Source organism: Phaenicophaeus curvirostris, chromosome 1 (assembly GCF_032191515.1).
Source record: "Phaenicophaeus curvirostris isolate KB17595 chromosome 1, BPBGC_Pcur_1.0, whole genome shotgun sequence".
In the NCBI taxonomy this organism is placed as follows: Eukaryota; Metazoa; Chordata; class Aves; order Cuculiformes; family Cuculidae; genus Phaenicophaeus; species Phaenicophaeus curvirostris.
This window is the reverse complement of record NC_091392.1, coordinates 184266413-184291951: the sequence shown is the minus strand read 5'-3', so window position 1 is coordinate 184291951 and position 25539 is coordinate 184266413. Positions and strand designations below refer to the sequence as shown.

The 25539-nt window shown below is 34.7% G+C and overlaps 1 protein-coding gene across 10 annotated transcripts in view; it reads left to right on the top strand.

Moving 5' to 3' along the window:
- NBEA (neurobeachin) overlaps nt 1–25539 on the top strand; it is a 499111-nt gene that overhangs the window by 89909 nt on the left and 383663 nt on the right. For all 10 annotated transcript variants that reach the window (XM_069882400.1, XM_069882331.1, XM_069882372.1 and 7 more), the window contains exons 2-6: nt 1551–1782; nt 7693–7793; nt 8046–8141; nt 11311–11432; nt 20105–20231. In XM_069882400.1, the coding sequence (XP_069738501.1) occupies nt 1551–1782; nt 7693–7793; nt 8046–8141; nt 11311–11432; nt 20105–20231 (678 nt within the window). The remainder of the gene's footprint in view (nt 1–1550; nt 1783–7692; nt 7794–8045; nt 8142–11310; nt 11433–20104; nt 20232–25539) is intronic.

Genomic DNA, 25539 nt, shown 5'->3' with positions numbered 1-25539 from the left:
AATTTAATGCCTCAGGAGAACTTAGGAGGTAGTCAGTTTATATATTAGGTATAATAGAAACTCTTATGTTAGAAAACTATGAATTGGTTATTACCAGTTAATTGATAGAAAAAAAATAATTCGCAAGGGGATGAAAGTTGAGTAGAAGACAAAGCTAGTCCTTGCTATTATGTCTATCCGAAGACTATGAGTATGTGGATAGATTCCGTCATCAAAAAAAAAGTTTGCATAGTATTTCAGCTTGCTTCTTGTTTGGAGTTTATTTTGAAGGCAATACCAATTAATTTTAGACAGACTGTGAAATAGCCTTCTATTAAAAGTAACCACTGAAATTATGTACCTATAAGAGATGAATCCTTTGAATATCTTTATTGCAATTTTTATTATATAACATCCTGAAACAAATAGAAAAGGATGCTTTAAAATAGTTTTCATATTAATTTATTCTGTTCTTTTCCCTTTCCAAATAGGGTAATGTATTTGCAGTTTTTTAACATTGATTTCAACCTTCTTCAAGGTTACTAGAATAAAATAGGATGCGTAAGACTAAGGCTTTGTTTCCTTCAAAATTGAAAATTGTTTCAGCCATTAAAAGGAGGTTATATTTTTAAGCTACATTTCATATCCTGCTCTATAAAAGCATGGTGTTTTGAGTTCTTTCTGAAGTTACACAAGTAACTGATTGAAATTGGTGAATCCCATTCCTTAAGATATACTTGGTCTTGAGTATATCTTTTGCAAATTGTTGCTAATTCTTTTGGTTTTTAGTAGTTGTGCTATTTAATTGGAGGACATTGGATAGCATTTTGCAAGTGTCTGGGTAGATGAGAGTCAGGCTACTGTTAAATCGCTTTTCATCTGAGTGCTTGTTCCTCTGCTGGTGCTGTCTCTTCCTTGCACGAGCAGTAGGTTTCCTTGGGCACGTGATGAACTGACCTGTGATAAAATTAAGCAAGTTTTCCATGTCTGCTGTGGTCCAGAGCAGATTGCTCATTCTTTTTTTTTGAGTATGACTGCATGACTGTTCGTGTGGTACAGTGGGAAGGGCAGTAAGGTCTTTCAAACACATATCTAAGGACAAATGTTGGCTTAGGTCCGGAGAAAACAGCTAAGTTATTTTCAGTATCTTTTTATTTCTGAATAGGCAAATTTCATTTCAGAGAACTGTAGGAAAGCTTTGGTTACTTATGAACTTTTCAGGTTCTGTGACCTCTGCAGTACATTTCTCTGGGCCAGGCTACCATTTCAATTACTTTATAGGAAAGAATGTTTCAAATATATTTTAATTTTATTTTATGAAAATATTTTATTCCGCAGTATGACAAATTGAAGATAATTTTTTTGTATTAGTGTGTGTATTTTGTACAAGCTATGTTTTGCATAGCATGATCATTACTTTGTTGCCTTACAGATCATAGCTGTGAGTTTCTCTTATAAAAATTGCCTCTCTTGTCATGCAAAAAAAATACACAGCGTTGGTCACAATGAAAGTATTAAAGATGGTAAGCTATGTATTTCACATTGTAATGCTGTTCTTGTTTCCTTTGCAGCTTGTTGGTGGCGAATTTGATCTGGAGATGAACTTTATAATCCAGGATGCAGAGAGCATTACATGCATGTCAGAGCTTTTGGAGCACTGTGATGTAACGTGCCAAGCAGAAATCTGGAGTATGTTCACAGCAATTCTACGTAAAAGTGTCCGTAATTTACAGACTAGCACAGAAGTTGGCTTAATTGAGCAGGTACTGCTGAAGATGAGTACTGTGGACGACATGATTGCAGGTATAAATTGCCAACTGATAGAATAATTACTGCATTCTTGAACTATCAACTATTTTGTCGTTATGGAATGGTTTGGGATTTCTTGGGTTTTCCTTGGTGTGGTATTTTGGTTTGTACTGCTACTGAGTCAGAAGTACATTTTTATCAGTTTCAGAAAAATGACAAAAATATATCTTAGGTTAAAAAATATATAGATAAATTGTTTAAAATAAGTGCCTGTTAATTCATCTGAGAAGATAATTTTATCTTAGTGACAAAAAAACCCCCTATTTTGAACATAATAAAGAACAGTACATGTTAGAGTTCTTAACTGTCAAGGTAATATTTTAGGTTTTAAGTCTATTGATAATTTTGCATTATTCAGCTGTTGGAATTGTTATTGTGATCCATTTTAATCATAACCTACATCTGACAGCAGATCAGAAATGCTAGACATCTGCATTATATTAAATAATAATTTTGTAATGTTTAGTTGTGCTCCTTATAATATCTGTTTAGCTTTTGTACATGTGGTTTTTAACATCCTATGGTATTTTTACAGTATTAAAATTACCTGGTTAGAGGAGCAGATTTTATTGTCACATTTAAATATGGCAGCTGAAAGCTGTGTATAATTAGTATTTGTCTGCTCCTTATTTTTCTTGGGGAGAAACTTAAGTCAAGTATTTCCTTTCAACTCAGAGTGAAAGTAGTTCTTATTCTTTATATAGTTTGGGACTGATAGTAAGATACTTAAATTGTGAGGCGTTATTGATAGTTTGAAGAGGTTTGTCTTCTGTAATTCTAAGTTTTTTAGTTGATGATCTGATTCCTGCCGTAAATGTAGGCTTTGTTGAACAGTAAACTTGCAAGGATTTCAGACGAGAAATAAGAGAACAGCAGCATGAAAACTGGATTATTAAGAATCTTACTGTCCTTGGCTATTTTTCAATATGAAAGTGTCTGTAATATTAAGGATTTGAGAAAGCTACATTCAGTATTTCAAGTCTTAGTGAACACATTGTTGATTAGAAATGTATGTGTAAATGCTAAAATCAGACCGGTTATGCTAAATAGTGTATGTTCTGTTTTTCAGGGCTTGTAAGTATGTCAGAGCAGTATGAGGGCAAAGATATTATTTTATTCCATATTAAATAGAAGACATTAGCTGATGAAAACAAGCATTTCTATCTTGATGCTTTTCAGGATTTCACTCATGGAAATAAAATATTAGCATCAGTAAACATCCCAATAAAATTTGTTCAATTTGACCTTCCCTGAATAGTACTTCTGTATGTGGTATATATAACTCTAATGATGTCCCCCTTAGAGAGAAATTGTAAAAATGCTTAGCTAATTGTATAAGTTGGAAATCAAGAGTATAGGATCTGGCTTCCAGGAGCATGTGGGAACTGAAAGATCACTCTGAGTTTACTACTGATATAAGCCAGGGGTAGTACATTAATAAATTTTAAAAAATATAATAAAGCCTCTGGCCTGTTAATTTTTTTCTGAAAATGGTCGCACATGCTTCAGAAAAAGTCCTTCCATGGAAAAAAACATCATTAAGCTTGCTCTTCTGTATACTTACATGGACAAAGAGAGCATATATCATTTAAAATCTAAACTGAAAATTGGAATTCTGATGGCACTCTTATCTCTGCAATGTATGTCAAATTATCTGAATAGTCTTATATATGAGTAGGAATTTAACAATCATGCTTTGTAGGGTCTTTCTCTGCTAACTGTGAATAGATGAGTATGTGGGGGTTTTGAGAATTTTTCTGGCAAAGACACAGAAGCAACAAAATTTGTCATTTTGCTTTTATCTCTTGATTTCTGCAAGCACCTCACCTTTTATAAATGTCAACAATGTTCATAATAAGTCAGAAGTAATAAATATGGTAAGCCCTTGATGACAAAATTGGTGACTGCTAATGCAGTATCTGTGTTCCCTAATCTACCATGCAGATGTTGAGATTGTAATTGACAGTAGATGACTCTAGAACTTCTTTGTCCTAGATATTTCTGTGAATTTTCCAGACTCAGAGAATAAAGTAAGAAATGTGGCAGGGAGGATATTTTAAACTACAGCTGTGTTAGTGCTTATTCCTATGAAGTTAGTACCACTTTCTTACCAAAACAGTTGCTAAATACTCTTGTCAACCCAATGTTTTGGAATTGGCTTTTATCATCTGTAATGGGTACAGGTTTTCTGGGTTTTATTTGTTTGTTTGGAGATTTCTTTCTTGTTTTTAGGTCATCTCACTCCTTCCTTTGTGAAATGCTATGGTTAGGCTTAGATGAGATTTAAATAGACAAGACAAGCATAATAGTTGTTTTATGTTCTGACAGCACACTTTCAGGACCAGTCTAAGTCTGAAGCCAATCTTCTCTGGTTTTATGAAGCTAAGACAACAGCAAATAAACATGTCCTCAGTCTTTTGCAGCGAGAAGAACTTTTCTGCCTGTTTAGACGAAGACTATCAGATTCGTGAGGCTCCTCAGCACTTTAACTATCTCACTTCTTGAGATTTTGCAGGTTCAGGTTTAATCACTTTTAAAGTCTCAATTGGAATCCGATTGGGATTGCTGCCACTTGTATAACAATTTGCTTTCTAGAAGCATCACCTGTCAGAAGTCATCTTTGTACTGTGATCATCAGATACACTAAGATAGGGGATAGCCAGCCATTTTATCAGTGATTAAGGGAAAAGGTTACAGAAATATATTAGCATAGGCTCAGGGTTTTCCTTGACGGATTCACTTTTTACAGTTCTCTGTTTCCAGGTAAAAGTAGTAAAGCAGATTATCTGCTCTGAGAGACTCTTTGGGTCTCTGGTACGCTCAGAGGAGTCTGATTGGTGGATGAAAAAGTAGCCTGAACTTGTAAAGAGTGGATCTGTCTCCCTTGAAACCCATTTTATTTCCCACAGTTCTGTTGTCATGCTGTAGATAATTGTTCTAAAATTGCTGGAACTGAACTCTTAAGCACTGCAAGAGTTCCTATTTTTTAAGCAAAAGTGCTAGGTTTTGACTGCTCTGTCATTAATGGGGTGTTAACAAGTGTTTCTCTTTCAACCTGTTCCATTAGGTTAACCACAAAATCATCACATTCTCTATTTCCAAGCTGTAGAAATTCATTTAGTTCATCAACAGAGTTAAAATTCACATTTTTGTGGCCAAGGAGACATGAGAGTAGTTTTAATGAAGTTGTTTCCAATGCTGTTTAGTATGTGATCTAAAGTTAATGCTGTACCATTCATTTTGATATATGCTTACTGTTACTTGAAAAACAGGCAGGTTCTTTTACCATTGTATTTTTGTATTGAATGACTGAATTAAATATTCTTTAAGGTTCTGGTTAATTTATAGATCATATATAAACTGCATAGTATGAAAGTACTCAGGAGGTGCATATAGAATATAGATATAGAATCTATATAGATACAGAAATAGAATCTGTTGCATCCAGTGCATTTTGGAAATGCATTAAAAAGGAGAAATGGTGCCTGTTTTCTTCTTCTGGACTTAATATTATTTCAAAAAAAACTTGTTTGTGAAATGATATCATAGATACCAGTTATATATGTGATCTTATTTAATATAAAATAATGAACATTTAAAAAATCCAGTTGTACTATGTTTTGTGACCTTTGCCCATTTATAGATGATTGCATTATTAGGATTTATAAACCAAATATGGACTAACTCTTATATATGAGATTTTTATATTGAAACAAGAAACAAACATTCTTTAGAGGTGTTCACAGCAATATTTTTAATTAGCATTAAGTGCTTCGACTTTCACAGATGTTCTTTGCTTTATCTTTACTTATTGCCTACCGGGCATCAACATTTCAGGTCTCTGTTTTACCCAGGGTTACGTTGTTTGGGAGCTTATATTTATTTCTCTCCATCATGTTTTATAAATGATTTATAAATAGGTTTTTCTGATGCCTGTGGGTTATCAACATGTCCAGTAAAAATAAGCAATTTTCTGTGCTATAAGGTAGTACAGGGCTATAACAATGAAACAAAGCAGTACATGTTAAGCAATTTTAAAAACCTGCACATCATTTTTATGTTTGGATGTATTAATTTACAGATTTGTCATTTATGTCAGATTTTTTTTTTTTAACTGCTGTTCTGATTTTAACTAAACAACTTTGCTTCTACACAACACTTCTCCATAAAGGAAGCAAAATTTTAAATAGCTTGGTCTAAAAAGCAAGCTGAGGCAGCAAATAACTGGGAAATTCTAAGCCGAAGATTAATATTCACTTGTGCTAATTTCCCTTTCTGAGTTTTCAGTGTTACTTTTCTCAATATCTAATCATGTAGAATACATGTAATCACTACCAGCTTCACATTGCAGGCTGGAGACTGTACAGTGAAGAGGGCAAATGCTTGTAGGTACTAGAGGAGGAGCTGAGTCATAGAACTCACCATTGTAAAAGACGAGGGGGGTTAGTTTCTCAACTGCATTTTTCTTTACCTTAAGAAAATCTGTCACAAATGTAATGTGGCACAAGGGGACTAAATATACTCTGCCTTTAAAGGAAGGAGGGGAAAATATGTCTACACTTGAACATTAGGCATATATTCAGACCTTATGGTGAAAACATCTGCAAGTTATAGTGGTTTTATTTTGCCTTTCCTGACATGAAGTTTCTCTCACTAAGCAGCTTACTGTATCTCGTGTAAATTAAATGATATTTCATTCTTCTCATGTACCTTTTCCTTACTGAGGACCAGAGGTTGGTTTCAAGGTGGAACAAGTTAAATAGATACTGATGGTTTTGCTCAAAAACACATGTTCTTGAGAAGAATGGATGCTTTTTAAGACTACTCTTCATCAGCACCTGTAAGAGTCATCCTTTCACCAATTAACAAGGAGATCATATAGTCCTGCAAATAAGATAAACGCTTATTCATGTCTTGTACAAGTTTTATGCGGGGATTTTTCTGATTGTTGAGCAGATTGAAAAGTTTGTTAATGCTGATTCTATTGTGTCATATCTTTTTTGGTTTGGAAACTCTGTACTTCACTGTTTGGTCTTTTTAATGTCACATCCATTAAAAGAAACAAGTTTCTTTTTCTTCCTGCTAGAAGAAGTAGTAATTCTTAGTGGTGCTTTTTGATCCAGAAGAAAGTGTGAAGTTTAAGGAGAGGTCCAGCATCTTACAAGCTAACAAATCCTTAAAGTGAAATTCTGTGTTTTAGAATAAAGATCCAAGCACTAGCAATGATTTTAAACCTTGTATTTTCTGAAAGGCAGGCTCTGTAATGCTGATACTGTACAAGTTTATGGGTTTTGAGTTGTTTTAATGAAAGCTGTATTACATAAATTCATTAGCCATTTTGATAACTTCTTTTTGTAGGTTTTTTATTGCTTTCTCCCTATGATTTTGTTGTTGTTGTTTTAATTTGGTTGGTTTTTTTTCCCCTGACCTTCACACTGGTAAAAATTGGGAGCATTATCACTGTAGCAAAGCTGTATGGGAACCATACAAATTCTCAGTATAATGTGCTGTGCTTTAGTTGAAATATAATGTCAAGCATGTTTTAGGTCAGAAATAGTTGAAAAATACTAATCTTAGAGGAATTAAGAAACTCTTATCCCAAAAGTATGTAACAGAAAGGGACAAGCAAGAAGTTGATAGTGTATGATGGATGATGTGAAATCGGAAGAATTAATTGTTCATAAATTTAATACTTTGTTCAAGTGTGACACCAAATCTAAAATTGCATATGTAAATTTATTTTTAAAGTAACTAAAACAATAAGAATATGAAATTGTAAAATATTTAAGGCAAGTGTTTGATTTCTAGAATTTGTGAATACACTGTTAAAGGTATTAACTTTTTCAGCTTTTTTGTCAAAACAATGAAATTCAGAGTTCAGAATAACTTTATTTTCCTTTGAAGATCTTCTAGTTGATATGTTGGGGGTTCTTGCCAGCTACAGCATCACTGTCAAAGAGTTGAAGCTTTTGTTCAGCATGCTTCGAGGCGAAAATGGAATCTGGGTAAGCTGTGATCAGATAAAGCATTAAGTGTCATTCCATTAGAGCCTGAAGTTAACATAAATTGTCTCCTGGGACATGTAAACTTGATTATGGTTTCTTTTCATGTGATTGAACATATGTTTATGAAGTGTTTTTGCTAACTACTTTAGAGTTAATTTGCTGTGTTGTTTGAAAACTGTCCAGTATCCGTTATAGCCTACAGAGTACAAAAATATATGTATTGATTTCCGTGCAATTTTCTTGTTTTCACAGCCAAGACATGCAGTCAAACTATTATCAGTCCTTAATCAGATGCCACAGAGACATGGGCCTGATACTTTTTTCAACTTCCCAGGCTGTAGTGCTGCAGTAAGTTTTCAATAATTCAACTTGAGGAATAAATAAATTGCTCCTCATTTTCATTTCCTTTCATTTGGTTTTGGAAATTCTTGAAAAGGAAATCAGAGGGGAAATACATGCTTCAGTAGTGTAGACTTTGCCTTCCATAGATTTGCAAAGTAGTTATAGCATTGAGAAGTAGCACTTGTTAGGGTGGAATATCAAATAGCAGATATTTGTCTGGGGAAATGATTGTAAAAGTGAAAACTTGATACTATATAAGGCAGAGGCTTGAGGAGTATATAGGTATGAACTTGCACATATCATCACAGTTTTTAGTGTTAGCTTAGTCACTGGTTTTATTATTTCTTTTCCTTTTTGGCTTAACTCCATCAACTGTTTGCTTTCCCTTCTATTGGCTTTACTTTTTGAGATAATGACAATGAAACTGTATTCCTTTCTAGACCTTCTTAAATGGATATTATCTCTTCCGTTCATTGCATGAACATTCAGAAAAAACTACAAATAAATTCAAATATTGGATACAAACTTATTAATATGACTATTAAGGCACTAAGTACAAATGCTTAAAATGAGAAATCCAGACTTGAGATTCGGTTCCGTTCTGGTATAGAATAGTATATGCTTTTGGTAGAACTTGGAATCCTGGGATCCCTGTCTTTTCATGCCAGTAAATTAAGGGTGGTGGGAGCTTTGCTTGGGCTGTTGTACTTGTATTTACTCAATAGCACTGACAGTTTACTTCAGGTATAAACCACCACCTCTTCTTCTTCTTTGTGGATACAGCTGTTGGTGTGATAGATTACATCGGGCCAATAAGCTGGCTGAAAATCACTGTTTTTCACCTGAGTTATTTTTTGTTAGATCACTTCCCTGATCTTGATTGATATTTGGCTGCACAAACATAAGTGTCAGGAAAATGCATGGGGCGGATTGTGTAAGGAATTAATTACTGAGGTTTGAAAAAGTGAGTTTCACTTGCTACCATGAAATTAAAACCATGGTTAACCTCTCCAAAAAGTATATGCAGCAGCAAGACAGCTGTTGCAGAATATGAATGTCTACAATGACACATACTGCTTTGACATTTCTGGGCTTCAGAGGCAAACCCTGATGAAATGTGTCTCTTAAATTTAATTTTCTATTGGAGCTTCAAAAAAAATTTCACAGGGGAAGAATGTCAAGTATTCCTCCTTGTCCGAAGAGATGCACAGTTATTGGAAACCATATATAAAATTAGGTTTTCGAGACTGACAGTTTTACAAGGGCATAAAGTTTGTTGATTGAAATGTACAATGGGCATTTCTTTCTTCTTTGTTAGTTTCTTGTCCCACATACCACTCATCATTGACTGTGCAGATGTAAATCAAGAAATATGAGTTTCAAATTTGTATTTCTTGAGTAGTGCATGTTCTCGAGGGGAGTCATCCTCTGGAGTGGAGGAACGGTGTTACTCATAAAATGACTCAATGAAGTACTTCATTAGAAGAAAGAGAATGGATAGGACTTACTCTGCTAGCACTGAGTTCAGGTTTTCAGGAGTGATGTACAGTGATGACGTCAAACAGAGAAACAGCATTATGTTTTCCTGGCAGAATAAATATCAGATTGGCCCTCTTTAAAGCTGGGTGCTGCTTGTATGACTAAGACTTTAGTGGTAGTATTAAAGAACCAAGAGTCTGCTGAATTAGTTTGCTGATCTGCTGCTGAGGTCTACTTCACTATCCCAACTGGAGGGCTCTTCATAGAACCATGTTACATCTCTGCCAGTCTTTACACGTAGCCCATTAATCACTTCATTAGGAGAATGCTTTGTGATAGTGGTACAATTCCCAAGTGTTGATTCTGTTTGTCATCAAGCAGCAATTTTCCTGTCTCAGGCAGGGAACTTCCTCTCAGGAGGCAGGAGTGATATCCCAAAGGAGTTCCTTGAAATGTTTTGTACTGAACAGAAGGTACCAGGCTACTAGTGGCAGAACTTGTGTTATTTGTCCAGTCAAATACTAGCATAATCTGAGCACGTTGCTATATCTAATTATAAAATTTACTGCGTGTTCGCTATCATTCTTAATTACCTATTTCTCTGCCCTTAAAACTCTTTCAGCAGTTGTGCTGCATATAAAACCAACTGTGATTCGTAAGTATCACACAGAATCACAGGAAGTTTGAGGTTGGAAGGGACCTTTCTAGGTTGTCTCAGAGAATCCATGTGAGCTGAAGCAGATCAACCTAGAGCAGGCTACTCAGGACCGTGTTCAGGTTGCTTTTGAGCATATTTAAGGGTGGAGAATCCACAAACTCTCTGGGCAACCTGTACCAGTCCTCAGTCAGTATCAATGGTAGATTTGATGAGAACACAATACCATCAGTGCAAGGACTAATAAAATAGCCTTTATTATTTATGTTTTAGTAGTACAGGAAAAACTTAATTATTTTTTTAGTAGTACAGGAAAAACTTAATTATTTAAGTGGCCTCTGAAGTTCAGCTTGTCAGATTTCCTCTGTAAAGTGTGCCTAGCTTCACAGTTAGGTCAGGTATTCAGGGTCTTGACCAGGGAAAAAGAGTTTTCTGAAACATCATCATCAGTCTCAGCTGAGAAGAAATAAAATATTGAAAAATCAAGTGTCTGCACAGGCAATGCTTTACTGTTCATTTATTTAACTGAGAGTGGGGTTAAGATTTACAGATTCTCGCTATTTGTAACAAAAAAATCCTCATGGGGCTCTTAAATCTCACTAAACAACTTTTTATTAATACCGTAGTTTTAACAGTTAATCTCTATTGTACTATCTGTTGAAGTTAATTTAGTCTTGATTTTTAAGCCTATTGGTGAGATCAATACTTAATGAAAGCTAAATCTATAGTTTAATTTTTGCAGAGGAAATTTTTCTTTTTTTGCTCTGAATGTTGTCCATTCACAAATTTAGTTTTATGTCCTTTACTTGTAGAATTTATGTAGTTAAAAATTAAAGTAGTTTAAAATAGATGGAAAACCAATGCATTTATTCAAAAACACTGTTTGAAGGTTCATTCTGTTCTTCTTTAATATTTGAAAGTTAGATCAGGTATGCAGTATAAAATGAGTGGATTTTAGAAAGGCATTCCTTTTAACAATACTTCTCGAAAAATTCATTTTTTTTACTTGCTGTTTTCTTCTCTATTTTTATTTCCTGCCAGGCAATTGCATTGCCTCCTATTGCTAAGTGGCCTTATCAAAATGGGTTTACTCTTAACACCTGGTTTCGTATGGATCCACTAAACAATATCAATGTAGATAAGGATAAACCCTATCTCTACTGGTAAGTTACTTATGATGCTGCAGTTACGTTTTGTTTTGGCTTCCTAATAGCTATTTATTTTTTTCATTGGTTTTAATTTCTACATTCTGCTTCCTCCTCCCCAAATACCTGTAGATTTTAATGGCTGCTTACTGTATACAAATTCTTAGAGTCATCTCTCCCTTTGGCTTTGCAGTTTATAAATCCATGGATGCAAGACATTGTGCCTTGTAGATAAACCATAAAATCTAGTGTGGTGGTTTCTTCTGTAATTTTACAAAATATTCTTTCTTTGAGCTGTAAACTGAGAATATTGTCGTATTTTCTGTTTTGTGTTTAAGATTCTCAGTTGATGTCAGTAATCCATTGTACTCAGAGCGCAGTGTTTGTACTGTAGTTAAAGGTAATAGAAAATAGGTCTGTGAATATAAAAAATGGCTAATTGATCATCTGTACCTGAAAAGAGAAGTTGTATTTCCTAGTAGATTAATTACAGGAAAAACAATTTTAATTTACTTAGATTTGCTGCTGTGATAAAATTAGAAATAGTTATATTCTTCATGAAGCCCTCCCATTTATAAATTATGGTATAAAAGTAAAAATGTCTATTCTATTGGTCAATTGGGAAAGAAAATGTTTTTTTCACTTCAGAAATTAATCATATATCTGCTCAAATATAGTTGATGTAGCTGAAAGAAAAAGGAATGAGGAAAATAAAGAAACTTTTGTAGTGTCAGGATATGCTGGTGTTTTCTTCAGCACTTCTTCATTCTTTATGTGTTTACTATTTAGTATCCTTACCTTTTCTCAAATTCTTAACAGCTGTATATCTGCTGTGCAGGGAGATGAGATTGGACATAAGCAAAATCTATCAAGTTTTATCATCTCAGGAATTCAGAAGTAGTACAAAGGGAAATAACTGAAAGCAATGTTAATCACTCTGTTGTCATTCCAAGTAGTTTAAGGGGCAGAAGTTTTTAGTAATCAGCTGAGGCGAGTAGGTGTGGTGTAAGGATGGTACTTACACTATCATTGAACCATAGAATCATAGAATGGTTTGGGTTGGAAGGAATATTAAAAATCATCCAGTTCCAACCCCTTACCATGGGAAGGGACACCTTCCACTGGATCGCATTGTTCAAAGCCTCATCCAACCCGGCCTTGAACACCTCCAGGGTTGGGGCATCCACGACTTCTCTAGGCAACCTATTCCAATGCCTCATCACCTTCACAGTGAAAAATACTTTCCTAATATCAAGTCTTAATCTACCATCTTTCAGCTTAAAACTGTTAACCCTCATCCTGTCCCTGGGTCCCCAATAGAGTCCCTCCCTGTCTTTCTTGTAGACTCCAATAAATAAAAATCAATACATAAAAATCTTTCTGTGTATTTTCTTGGAAAACCAAAGCAATTCATGTTTTTTACAGAACAAATATCTGATTAAAGATAATTTGGGCTTATTATGAAGAAAAAAATTAATACATTTCTCTAAATTACCATCTGGGATAATGCTTTTCCATGTGTCTATTTTTTTTGCTAAGTGCTATAGTTATTTTACCATGGAGATTTGTTTCAAGCTGTTGGCTGTAGCTGTGTTTATGAGTATGATCTATACTTTTTTTTTCAATCTGTCAAGGACAATAACAAATGCAATTATAGCACTGAGCATGCATACAGGAATTTGACATGCATTTGTTTCTTATCCAGAAATTGTTTCAGAGTTGGCAGCTACAGGTGGTGCCTTTGGCTTGAGAATTTATTACTGCATCAGAACAGGAAAATCGTACTCCAAAGTTGCACAGCTCATGATGTGTGGTGCCGTTTCTTAGAGTTATTAGTGCAGAAAGACCTTTAGCCTGAGTGATGGATATGATTCCCTATGACTCCAATACCATGCAGAAGCAGCAATGATATTACATTAGAACAACTTCAGATATTTGATTCTTTTAGTATGTATTTTTGCCATGATCTAATTATGATGTTTATTATCATATGATTACTATTCATGCTGAATTCTAAGATTTTTGGGCATGCTTTTTAGCATAGTTTCTCACTGAAATAATTTTAAATCCTCCATTTGTTAAGCTTTTCTGAATATTTATGGATACTCATATTTATCTGTGTTTGAGGGAATTTACTTATGGTTCCATTTTTAAGTGTATTGATTTAGAGCTTTTCTCCAAAAACATAGCCTATATTCACTTCCCTACGAAGTGATATAGTTTAGAATAATTGTCCTGCATGCACAGACACCTGTCTTCAATAAGTATATTTTAACTTGTTAAGAGTGTTTGTTTTTAAACATGTCAGTGAATAAACCCCATAAGGCTGCCCCTTGAATTATCAAAAAAAACTAGGCCAAAAATGTGTCATATAAATGAACTCTTTCTTCATAGTTTCTTCCTATAAATAATTAGTCTTTTAAAGAATCTTTATTTTAAAAGCAATAGCCTATTAGCATGCACAACATCAAAGAGGACTGTGGTTTGAAGCAGAGGTGCTGAAAGCAACGTCACTTAGAACAGATTCCTCAGGACCTTCTCCAGTCAGGTTTTTTAATATTGTTACAAATGGAGACCTTGCAACCTCACCAGGAAACCTGTATCAGTCTTTGACCACACTTAAAATGAAAAAATTGTCAATCTCTATTTGCGTCCTTTGCATCTTGTTCTTTCCATGCATATCACTGAGGAGTCTCTGGCTCAGTCTTCTTTACTCCCTACCCATCAGGGACTTATACACGTCTTCTCTTCTCCAGACTGAACACTCCCATATCTCAGCCTCTTTTCTGGTGTTAAGGGCTTTTATCACTGAGTGTTCTTTGTGGCCCTTTGCTGGATTCTGTCTGGTATGTCCATGTCTTTGTTGTACTGTGCAATCCAGAACTGGACACAATACTCCTGACATGGTCTCTGCAGTGCTGAGAGCCAGGGAAGGATCACCTTCCTCAGCTGTCTGGCAATGCTTTTCCTAATGCAGCTGAGGCCATTATTGGCTGCCATTACCATAAGGGTGAATTACTGGCTCATCGTCAACTTACAGTCCACTGAGACCACCATGTTCTGTTTTACAAAGTGTCTTTCCAGCTGTTTGTTGCCCAGTACATACTGGTTCTTGGGGCAGTTCCTCCTCAGGGGTAGGACTTTGCACTTCCCTTTGTTGACTTTCATGAGATTCTTATGGGACTGTTTCTCCAAACTGCTATAGTCCCTCTGTGTGACTGCACACTCAGTGGTTTATCAGCCATTCCTTCCAGTTTTGTATCATCTGTAAGTTTGCTGAAGGTTCATTCTGGCTCAGCTTTCAGCTTTCTAAGAAGCTGAACAAGATTGAACCCAGTATTGACTCCTGGGGTTCTCCAGTAGTAACTGGCCCCCTATGGTCTTATGTCACTGATGGCGATGGTTTAGGCCCAACAGTTCAGCCAGTTTTCAGACCACGTCACTGCCCACTTATGTAGCTCATTCTTCATTAGTTTGTTGTTAAGGATTCTACAGTGTTGGAAAGTCTTGCTAGTAAATCGAGATAAACATACACAGCTTTTCTCTCTGTCTTCCAAGCCAGTCATCTCATTGTAGAAGGCTACCAGCTGGATCAAGGATGACTTCTAATTTGTAAATTCATGCTGACTGTTCCCTATCATCTTCCTAGGTATGATCTAGGCTTTAAGTAAGTGCAGAAAGAAGAGGTCTTTCTCGTTGGAGACAGCCCTTACATCAGCTTGACCAAGATGTGATAACTAATTCTTAAAAATTAGGGAGAAGGGAAGAAGGAAAAGGGAAGGAAAAGAACTGTTTTCGCATTTGCTAGATGTGAGGGAAAACTGCTACTGTTCTGTAATTAGGTAAATGCCAAGTGCTGCTTCAAGAACTGTAAACCAATTTGTTTGGTTGGGTTTTTTTAAATAACTAATTTTCTTTGAGGATGATGTTGGGCAGCTGCTAAGTGACAGTCTATTAATACTTGTGTATTGGAACAGTATTGTAGCTTTCTTACCAATGAAAAATGAGTTTGCCAATCCTGGAAGGAAATTACTAGCCTTTGACATTTGCATGGATTGCCAAACAACAATACGGAGAAGGCTTTGTTGCAGAGCAGTCAGGTTCAAATGGTAAGATTCAAGATCCTATAGCATAAATTTTAGTAAAAAACAATGACATATAGCGAGCAGTGAATAAAGGATGCCATGCTTACATAATAAGTAGTTATGTACTAGAAGGCAGTAATTACAGAAGGGTGTTAAGGATTGGTGTAGGTAACCAACTGACCATAAACTGCTTTTTTCATTGCTCTAGATGAAAGAGCTGATGTGATCTTTTCAAGGAATTAATGGAGAAGACAGTAGATGTTGTGTGGTCACCTCCTGAAATCTTGACAAAAGCATTATCAGAATACCATTTACAGTTAAGAATAGCTACTTCTTTTAAGAGACCTTGGAAAAAAAATAATACTATTTAGAGAACATTCTGGCATGGACTGTGCCCTGGAAAACTTCTTTTATAATGAAACCTTCCAAAAAAAAAAAATCAACCTTGACTTCTGTTCTCATAATTTATGCAAAATCTAGTGTTGTTGGATTGTTTAATCTGAGATCTGGTGGGTAGACAGCAATACAGGAAAATTCAAACTTTTAGACAGATAATACAATGATCACTTTAACTATCACAACTATAAGACTACACAGTGTAATAATAATCATAATCAACAGTCATTATCCCTTTTTAATAGCTTATTGGAATTGTTTCCTCGAAAATGAGATGTAGATTCCTTGTCGTAAAGACAGCAGATTCAGGAATTTACGGCTAATCTTAAGCACGCCAAAACAGAATGTCTTCATCCTCTAAATCTCTATACTTGTTTCTGCTAAAAAAGGAGATGAGGTAACATTGCTTCTAAGTAAGATCTGTAATTAGATAAAATTAGTCCAGATATTAATTGGTTTTTGCTGGGATTTTTTGGATGTGGGTTTTTTTTGAGATGCTTTCTTTCAAACTGTATATTGTGCTTTGTAAGGGAATTAGAGGGTGAACTGAAGCTGGATTGTCGTAATCGTTGCTTTTTGTCCTTAAAATATCCAAGTGCTTCCACAACCATTTAATGGAAGAATGGCTGAAACTTCTGAAAGAACATTCTAACTTTTATTTTTACTGATGTAGGAAAAAGTAAAAAACCCTGAAGACCCCACAAAACAAGCCATCTAGACTTTTCAGTCCTTCTCTAGAGTTAATAATAATAGAGATAATGCAGAACAGTTTCAAAAGCACGTAATGGAATTCAAATGTTAGTAGAAAATAAACTTTTTTCTTTTCCCTTCAGGCAAGAATATCTTCTCAATCTCAGAATGATGATCATATGTTAAATTGCTCATAAAATCCTAAGCTAAGGAAACTAGAATCAATAAACAGTTTCACCAGTACATGGAAGAATGTTTACCTGCTATTGAAGTGTAATAACATCCAGTAGCTGCTTTGAAAGACTGGCTGAAATGAAACATAACTATAAGGGTTTTATGAACAATCTGTAGTAAAATTGCATACCAGCTGCTAGAGGAGATAGTTAAAGGCTCATAAAACCATATGGGTGTTGACAGTGCTGCTGTTGTTGTCTCTATGCATTTCAGCTTTGGATGTGGCAAGTTCTGCGTGTGTAGGTAATTGCTAAGAGTATTTCTGTGCAGTATCCTAGAGACCAGTTCTAGCCTACTTTATTTTGACAAGAAATAAAATGTGAAGAGTAGCATAATCTATATATTATAATGTTGAGGTAAACAGAAAACATATATGCGTTCTCAGTTTTTCAACTATTCTTGTATTAGAATGCTACTTCATTACAGGAAAAAGAAAGGTAAAATCTTGGCTAAGCTTTATGTTTAGAAAATCATTCATTCTATTCCAGGAAGAACAGTCCTGCTAAGAATTGAGCTGTTTTTCTAGTAATTCATTGCTTTCTTGTTTTTATGCCCTGAAATGAAGGAAATTGCACATGTAAGGACAATTTAATTTTTAAGATTTCAGAAATAGTCTGGTTTGGCCATAATGGTGAGAAAATCAGCCGAGTAACTGGGGGAGTGGGAGAGGTTAGAAAAGAGAAAATTTTTGGAGAAGTAGACATTTCTACTTCTTAATTTTTTTTACAGAGTGTTCTCAGTATGTAACAAAATGCTTACTAGCTCCTGTTCAAAGTCGTAGGATGCATTTTATACAATTTTAGTAATGTTTTTATTAGGTATGAATGTGATCGTGTTTACAGTGATTGGCTGTTGGTAATAAAAAAAGAAATCTTTGACATCTCTAAGTAAATAATATTACACCATATGTCAGAATGTAGTGAATTTGTGTATTTTTTATCAAGATCCTTCAGAATGGGATTCTGTTAGGCAAAACTATTTTAGCTTGTAGAGAGGACTTAGATTGCTGAGAAACGAATTTGGCATTCTGAGAGATGCAACTACCCGGTAAAAAGTTCTTTGAGTGGCCCCAATCAAAGTCTCCAACCAGCCCACCATGACTTCAGTTGTTCTTACTGTAAAAGCTGTATTTTAAGGTTTTCAACCTTTATGTTATTGTACAAAAATTCAGTACTGTGCTTGTGCAGGTTATTTGTGTAGATGGGTAATGCAGTTTATATAGGCATATAAGTAATGTTCTCCCATGAAGCTGTTCACTGTTCCTTTTGTTGTGAGGTGTTGCTGCCGATAGGGTCCTTGTGGAAGTGAAGTCATTGAAATGATCCATGTTAAAAATAGTCTTCAAAAGACATAGGAGGATCGCAGTGTTATAAATTGTCTTCAGTATTGGGGTCAGTGTTGATGAACAGTTTGCAATTTTTCTCTTCATTCTCAGATTATGTCTTAGGTTTATTTAGAGAGGATTTTTCAGGTTTATTAAAAAAGTGCTTTTTTAGTTCACAAAGAGGGCTGTGTAGAAGCCTGTACAAAGGGAAATAATGCAGGAAATGATGCTCCTTTCCAATGCAGCAGCTTGAGGGGAGAGAGAATTGTGTATGACATATAGAGGAAGATAGAAGAATGAGAAAACCACAGCCTGAATTTCAGAAAATAAAGCTTCTGAAGCACCTTAACAGGTTGCTAGAGGGAAAGAGCAAACCAAGCCATGCTTCAAGGCCAACAGAACCACTTTGATGACCAGAGATCATGAAGCATAGCACGCTGCGACTCACGAGATGACTGAAATTAATACTGAAAGTGAGGACCTCTATGCAAAGACCCACTGAAGTGGAGTAGAGTCGACTATAGATGTTATTAGTCCTGTTCTGTTTAGCCTGATCACTTTTGTTTTTTTTAATTTAAAATAAGTATTCTAATTCATTATAACAAAAGTGTCTTTCTAGAATTTGAATGTCTCTTTCTGACCTGCTTTAAAATTTCCTTCATAGGAGGAGAACATGTAAGCTCTGGCTGCCTCAGTGTCTAGTCACACCACTTATCTTTTTTTTTCAAAAAGCTGTGGTTTATCAGCTGTGTTTTTGACAATGAGCAAGGAGGATGATCTGATTCTCTCCTTCGTTAATAGACACATACAGATTTAACTGGAAGTTTCCAAAGAAGGAATTAGGTCTATAACTATGCAATATTTTGCATATTAAAATCAAGATGTATTTATATAGTAGAGCAGACAGAATTGTAGTATTTCAGCAGCTGTTGAGGTGGAAGCTGAATTTAGTATTTGCACGTGCCTTTTACCTTTTCATGTTACTATGAAAAACCTAGTAAAAGTGTTTGATTACAAATGTTACAACAATGAAATAATTTAAAACATCATTGTGAAAATATGAAGTTATTTTATGTTGCCTACATTAAGGAAATAAATTTTTGGGCTACAGGAGTGTATCTGAATGTTCAAAATTAGTCACATCTTCTTGTACTTGAAAAGCTCTATTTCGGCATTTATGGATGGTTGAGTCACCTTCCCTGGAGGTGTTTAAGGGGCGGGTGGACAAGGCACTGAGGGGTATAGTTTAGTGATTGATAGGAATGGTTGGTCTCGATGATCCAGTGGGTCTTTTCCAACCTGGTGATTCTATGATTCTAAGTTCACCATTTAGAACTTGTATTTCAGGCACTGGTTATTTTCATAACACAACTGGTATCAAGTTTAAAAAAAAAATTATGAAGTGTGGTCCATATCAGTGATAGCAGAATTCTCTTTATTGTACTTAGTTTTCAGAAGGGAGTAAGTGACAGAGCTGTAGAAATAGAATTATCTTTTTAAAAATTCTCTGTGTAATGTCATTCATGAATTCCACCAGCTGCCTTTGCAAAATGTCATTTATGAAGTCCAGAATTTCTTTTTACAAAGAAATAATTTTTCTGTGTAGTAATTATGTTGAACCCAGACTGGTATGTCATAGCAGCTGCATTGTTCTCCCAGCCCCATAAAACTGCAAGACATCGCACATTTGTTCTGTGATGGATTTTTCTGGACAACTTAAATTAGATGTGTTATTTTAAATTATGATGGATTAGGAAGCTGAGGGGAAAACGTAACAGATAAAATATTATCATCTTGAATTTTTCTAAAGAAAAGAAAAAGTGTAAAGGAAACTAAGCTCACCATTCCAGATATTCACTTCTTTTCTTTTGCATGGCACTTTAGAGTAGTATTTGGACCTTATTTCACTATAAAAAAAAATTCCCTTTTTTCCAATTTCATTAATAATTCTTTCTTTTCAGTTTCCGCACTAGCAAAGGTGTTGGGTATTCTGCTCATTTTGTTGGCAACTGCTTAATAGTTACATCATTGAAGTCGAAAGGCAAAGGTTTCCAGCACTGTGTGAAGTATGACTTTCAGCCACGCAAGGTAAGCAGGAGTATCCACAAAAAAAAAGAATAAAATTAGAAGTGTGACAAAGTGCTTCTGGGAAGAAGTGCTTAAAATCCCTTCACTGCCATAAAGTTGATAAGAATCTGTGATTTGTTATTTATAAGTAGCTTCTCTGACAGTCATGCAAAGTTTTATGTCAGCTAAAGACCAGAATCAGTTTAAGAAAAATGTAATAGTTTATAACGTAATACTTCTATAAAGTCAGCTTGTTTTTAAAAGTACTACTTAATTAGCTTCAGAGTAGAATTTTCAGTATTTGTAAAATGGTCGTATTTTCTTTTTAAAAGGTTGTCATTCTATTTCTGAATGTTCTGTATTTGATAAATTTGGTTCTAGTGCCTGGAACAATTTTGCTGGCAGTGCTAGCATTTCCTTATCTGTGTTGGGAGATAGAAAGCTCTGAACTTTCTTCTATGTCAGTGGTGTTTTGGGATTTCTCATTTTTCATAGTAAATCTTGATTATTTCTCTAGATCATGTTAGTGTTCATTTCTACTTTATGCCTAGTAGTCCTAGGAGAACAATGATTTTGCTGGCTTCAATATTTCAGTTAGTTGACTGAAGCATTAATTTTTCTGTACAGTGAGAGCCTTATGTGTTTCTCATTGATAATAGCCTTGTATATATTTTGCTGTGAAGCTCATTTCTTTTTTATGGCCTTAGAATTTGTATATTGAATTTCAGTACTTGTTCTGTTTTGAGAAACCAATTTCTTAGGGAGGGAATGCCATTGTTCCACTCATCAGCTTTATGTTCTACTCTTTTTCCTGGTATGTATTTGTGATTCAAAATCACTAATTCTAATTCGATCGTGTAGCTTTGAGATAATTTGTGTTTTCTTAAAACATAGTAATGTCTTTTCCTAGCATCTCACTGAGGGATGCATAAATCCTTATAAACATGTATCTGCTGAGTGTATTGAAATGAATCAGTTCTGGTTTGCCAATTTTTTATAATATTATAGCCAGAAAAGAGTTTTGATGGCAGTTCAGTTTTCTTTTAAAGTAATGCATCTGATGCTACTGATAACAATTTCATTGATCCTAGGTTAAATGTTTGACTTTTGGATTATGCTCTTGATAAGTAGCTTTTGGGACCTAGCTGATCATTTCTTTAGTTGTTGATGAATAAGCAGCCTTTCATATTTTAGCAAGATATTCTTTTCATAATTTTTATTATGAATGACTAGTTTCCTTCATGCTATCCCTGGAAAATTTTAGTTCTTGCTGTTCTACTTCAAATAGTTAATTCTGAAATACTAGTACATGTGTATCTCATTATACAAATACCAATTTCAAGTCACAGTCTGCTGATCTGGCAACATATGCCCATATATAGTTTTCATGCCAGTTTTGTATTTCTCAAAGGCCATGCTCATATGCATCAGGTGATATGTAAGCTTTAGGAACTATTTGAAATAAATCTTCTAGAATATATTTCCAAGTGATTTCATATGATATACCTTTTCCTTCAATAACTTGTTTGTACATGTATGCAGGAAGGTACATAACGCGCGATGGAGGAAAGAGAACTTGTCAAATACAATTCCTGGCTCTAACAAGTCGAAACATATCCTGTTTAACATGTAGATTGATTTTCTTCATGTTAGTTAGGTATTACATTGGTTCCACTGTGCAAAAATTGAATGTGAAGATATATATTAAAAAAGTGTACCCATTTACAAAGCTAGATTACTGTCCAAATGCTGAATTGATACGCGTGATTTTTGTTGTTAGATATACTATTTTCTAGCTATCTGCTTCCAGATGTAGGTATTTCAGCAACAGCTTTTGCCAGAGACACGATCCTCATTAAACTTCTGAATAAGGTTTTTTTTAAATTTTTGTTGAATCACAGTAAAATTATATATTCAAGCTACCTGGTCAAAAGGTTTATGTACACAGATCAGAAAGCTGCTATATTCATGTGAAGATCTTCCCACTGTTAACTATGTCATATGACACCACTGAAAGAATAATACGCAATCTTGATTTAAATCTTTGAGATGTATTAAGCGGTAAATTTAAGTTTCTATTACTGCATTTTAACAGCATTATAAAAGCAAATATTTATAAAAATATTTGGAGAAATTTCGTCATAATATCCCCAAACAGAAAATGTAGGTATAATCTAATAGTCTGATGTCTCAACAGAGCTAAACTGCATTTGGCAGTATTGTGTTTAATATGTCAGTACTGCTTTATGGGACTCCAGAGTGAAATTTTTGTGTATTAATAGCCCCCAGTAATTTTTACTGCCTTCAGTTCCAGCCTCACACAGCCTTGTGTGAATGTGAATGGGAAAGCACCGTATTTGAGAGAAAACAGCTTTTTGGTTTCGGGTTGTTTGGTTTCTTTTGTGTGTTTCTAAGCCTGAACACCTTTACTACTTGTAGTATAGACTGAAATAAATTTCACATTTTGGTAATACTTATTGTGTGATTTCTCGTCTCTCTGATTCTACTGTGCTATAGAGCAGGTATATGACAGTGGATGATTAAGCTTGAGATATTTCAGTAGTATAAAAAAGTTGACAGGCTGTTATCTGAAGTGTCTTTGAATACTACCTAAGGAAGTTCTTGTTATAGCAGAGTGGCATGGTCTGGTGCATTTTTAAGAAAATTATGTAGGGAAGGAGTCTGTAGGATGAACTTAAAAGAAAATTGCATTTGTTTGGTGTTTTTTAAAAGTTGAAAAATTCAGTGTGAGATAGTAAAACTTGATTTGGTTCATTGTGTAGTAGTAATGTCCTGAAAACTGTGTCCTCAGGTACAGAATAAGAGAGAAATCAACAAAGTACCTGTACAACATAAGTAAAGAAACATTCTTATAGATGAGGTATAGGTAACAGGAAATTATGAGATATACATATATGCTTGATTTGTAGAAGCAAAACTGGAACTTCTATTTAAATGAGCTTATTAACATAACTGAAGTATCAGAAGCTTTGTTGACTTGACCATCAGTGGGCACTCATTTAAAATTGCACTTAGTTACAAGCTGCAGTGGGGTGGGCCTTTGTCAACAGGAGTGATGCCCTGTACTAAAGACTTAACCTAATCAGATAGATAAACAAGTAACTAAGAAGGAAAAAGGTGTACTATTTAGATTAAGTTATTAGTCATGTGATAAGGATGGCTAGAGCATCTGTGATGAACTGGGGAAGATCAGAAATCATACTAGTACGGAGAAGATTACATTAGTTTGCTATAAACTGAGTGGCATCTTATTGAGAAGAGAGTTTAAATACCAGAGGTGTCTGGTTTTATTTCCTTTTGAAACTTTTATAGAACTCAGAGGCTGAATTTTGCTCAACTTTGTCTTGATAAATGCATAATATTCTTGGATATTCAAGATTTTCTGGTTTTAAAGGAATTGAAAACAACCTGCCTTCACTTAAAAACAAGAAAAGAAGAAAAGAAAAGGAGCAGTCAAAAGATGGAAACGTTTGATAGTGCTAGAGAAATTGCTTAAATTCAAAGATACAGAAGGCTAAGAGCAAATATACTGCTAGTCAAAAAAAGTACAATAAAAAGCTTAAATGCTCCTCGCAATATACCTGAGCACAGATAAATAACAAAGTAGAGACCATTGTAAGTGAAAATAAGTTGTTCAAAAAGTGGAAGTTGTATCAAAATGAAGAATACTTAGAAAAATATGAGTTATAGCAAATTATATGTCAAATGAAATGACAGTTCAATTTTTCTTCCATTCCGTTGGGGCAGTTAGATGACTAAGGCTTGATAAGAGCCCTTGAAGAATAAATATAGTGTCATAACAAAAAAGCTAAATTAATTAATTGTGTCATTGTTTACTACAAGATGAGTCAATGGGGGTGAGTCAGAGGAAGTGTCTTAAAATGAAATGTCAGTAGAAGAGGTATAGAAATCAATATAAGAGGGAGAAATTAGTTGCTAGGACATATCCTGAAGTTCTAAAGAAATTTGAATATTAAATTTGCCAGGTTCTTAATCGTGGCATATAATCTATTTTGTCAAACAAATGAGTGATGGAAAGTGGCAACAAATTTTAGAAAATGGCTTTGCTGATACTTAGAATGATGGATTACCATGTCTGATTTCTTAATCATTGAAATGGATTAGAATCTAGAAAAATTTAAAGGAAGTGTTAGAAAACTTGTTGATAAACATATTGGGGACAAAGCAATGAGAAACTGCACTGGAAGTTGTTCCCTACTTCTGTTGAATAATTTGAAGGATTCTTAATGTGTATTTGTTCAGGGTTGTGAGCCAGCTGATACATGCTGTGCGGATTTGAGTTTGTCATACTCTATTTTAGGGCAAGCTTTGAAAACCTATGTTACTCATTTTATCTAGATTGATACTAATGACAACAGAACACAAAGAGTAAACCATTTTTCATTATTTGACTACTTCCTCAACTAAAAAGAAATTACAGTTTAATATGTAAATTTTGTTAATACAGGTGTAGGAGGCAGAAAAAGCAATTTTTTATTGCATTGGTTTTGATAACAGCTGAGATAGACTGCATGCAAGCATGTCTGTGTGCATGTGTATTCAAGTGAAGAAGAGCTCAATGTCTTGCAGAGCTTGTATTGTTGGTCAGAGGAAGAGCCATAGGTAGTGCTCTGACATAGTAAAAATGCTAAAGATTAAAAATAGCTGCATGGAAAAACAAGACTGAAAGAATATGCATGTGCGTGAATTGTGGTTAACGTGGGGGTGGGGAGAGAAGAGATTAAAAGTAGATTCTGTAATTTTCCTGAAGTTTGACATGGACACCAAAGCTCTCCCAAGATACCATCGCTTATTTTAGATCCTACAGGCTCTATGAACAGTGTTTCAGCAAAAGTAATGAACTATTTATTTCCAGATGAGTGAGTCATCTCTTAAGCTTAACAGGGACAGTCGTACAAACTGATATGTTGTCAGAAATGCTCTTAAAGCACTGTAAAAGAAAAATCGTAGATAGAAGATAAATGGATAAAACTCAGGGGTTATGGTTGTGAGCCGATTGCTGCTGAAAAATTACCAGTAGTAGCAGTTATAGTAAATAGTTATTACTAAACTTTGAATAGTGCTTTTACAAAGAACACTTGCTGTTGGTGTGAAAGTATTTAGAATCATCAAACCTTAGTGGACCTTATTGGTAAATTTACCCTTGAAGAAAATTGCACAAGGGAATTTTTCTTCTAAGAGATTTATGTTAGGTGGTGTGGAAGCTTTGGAAAATAAGTGTTGATGAAAGCAGAGCTCTGGTCACGCGGTTAGCATTTAGTTTCTGATTAGCATAGTCACCAGTTAA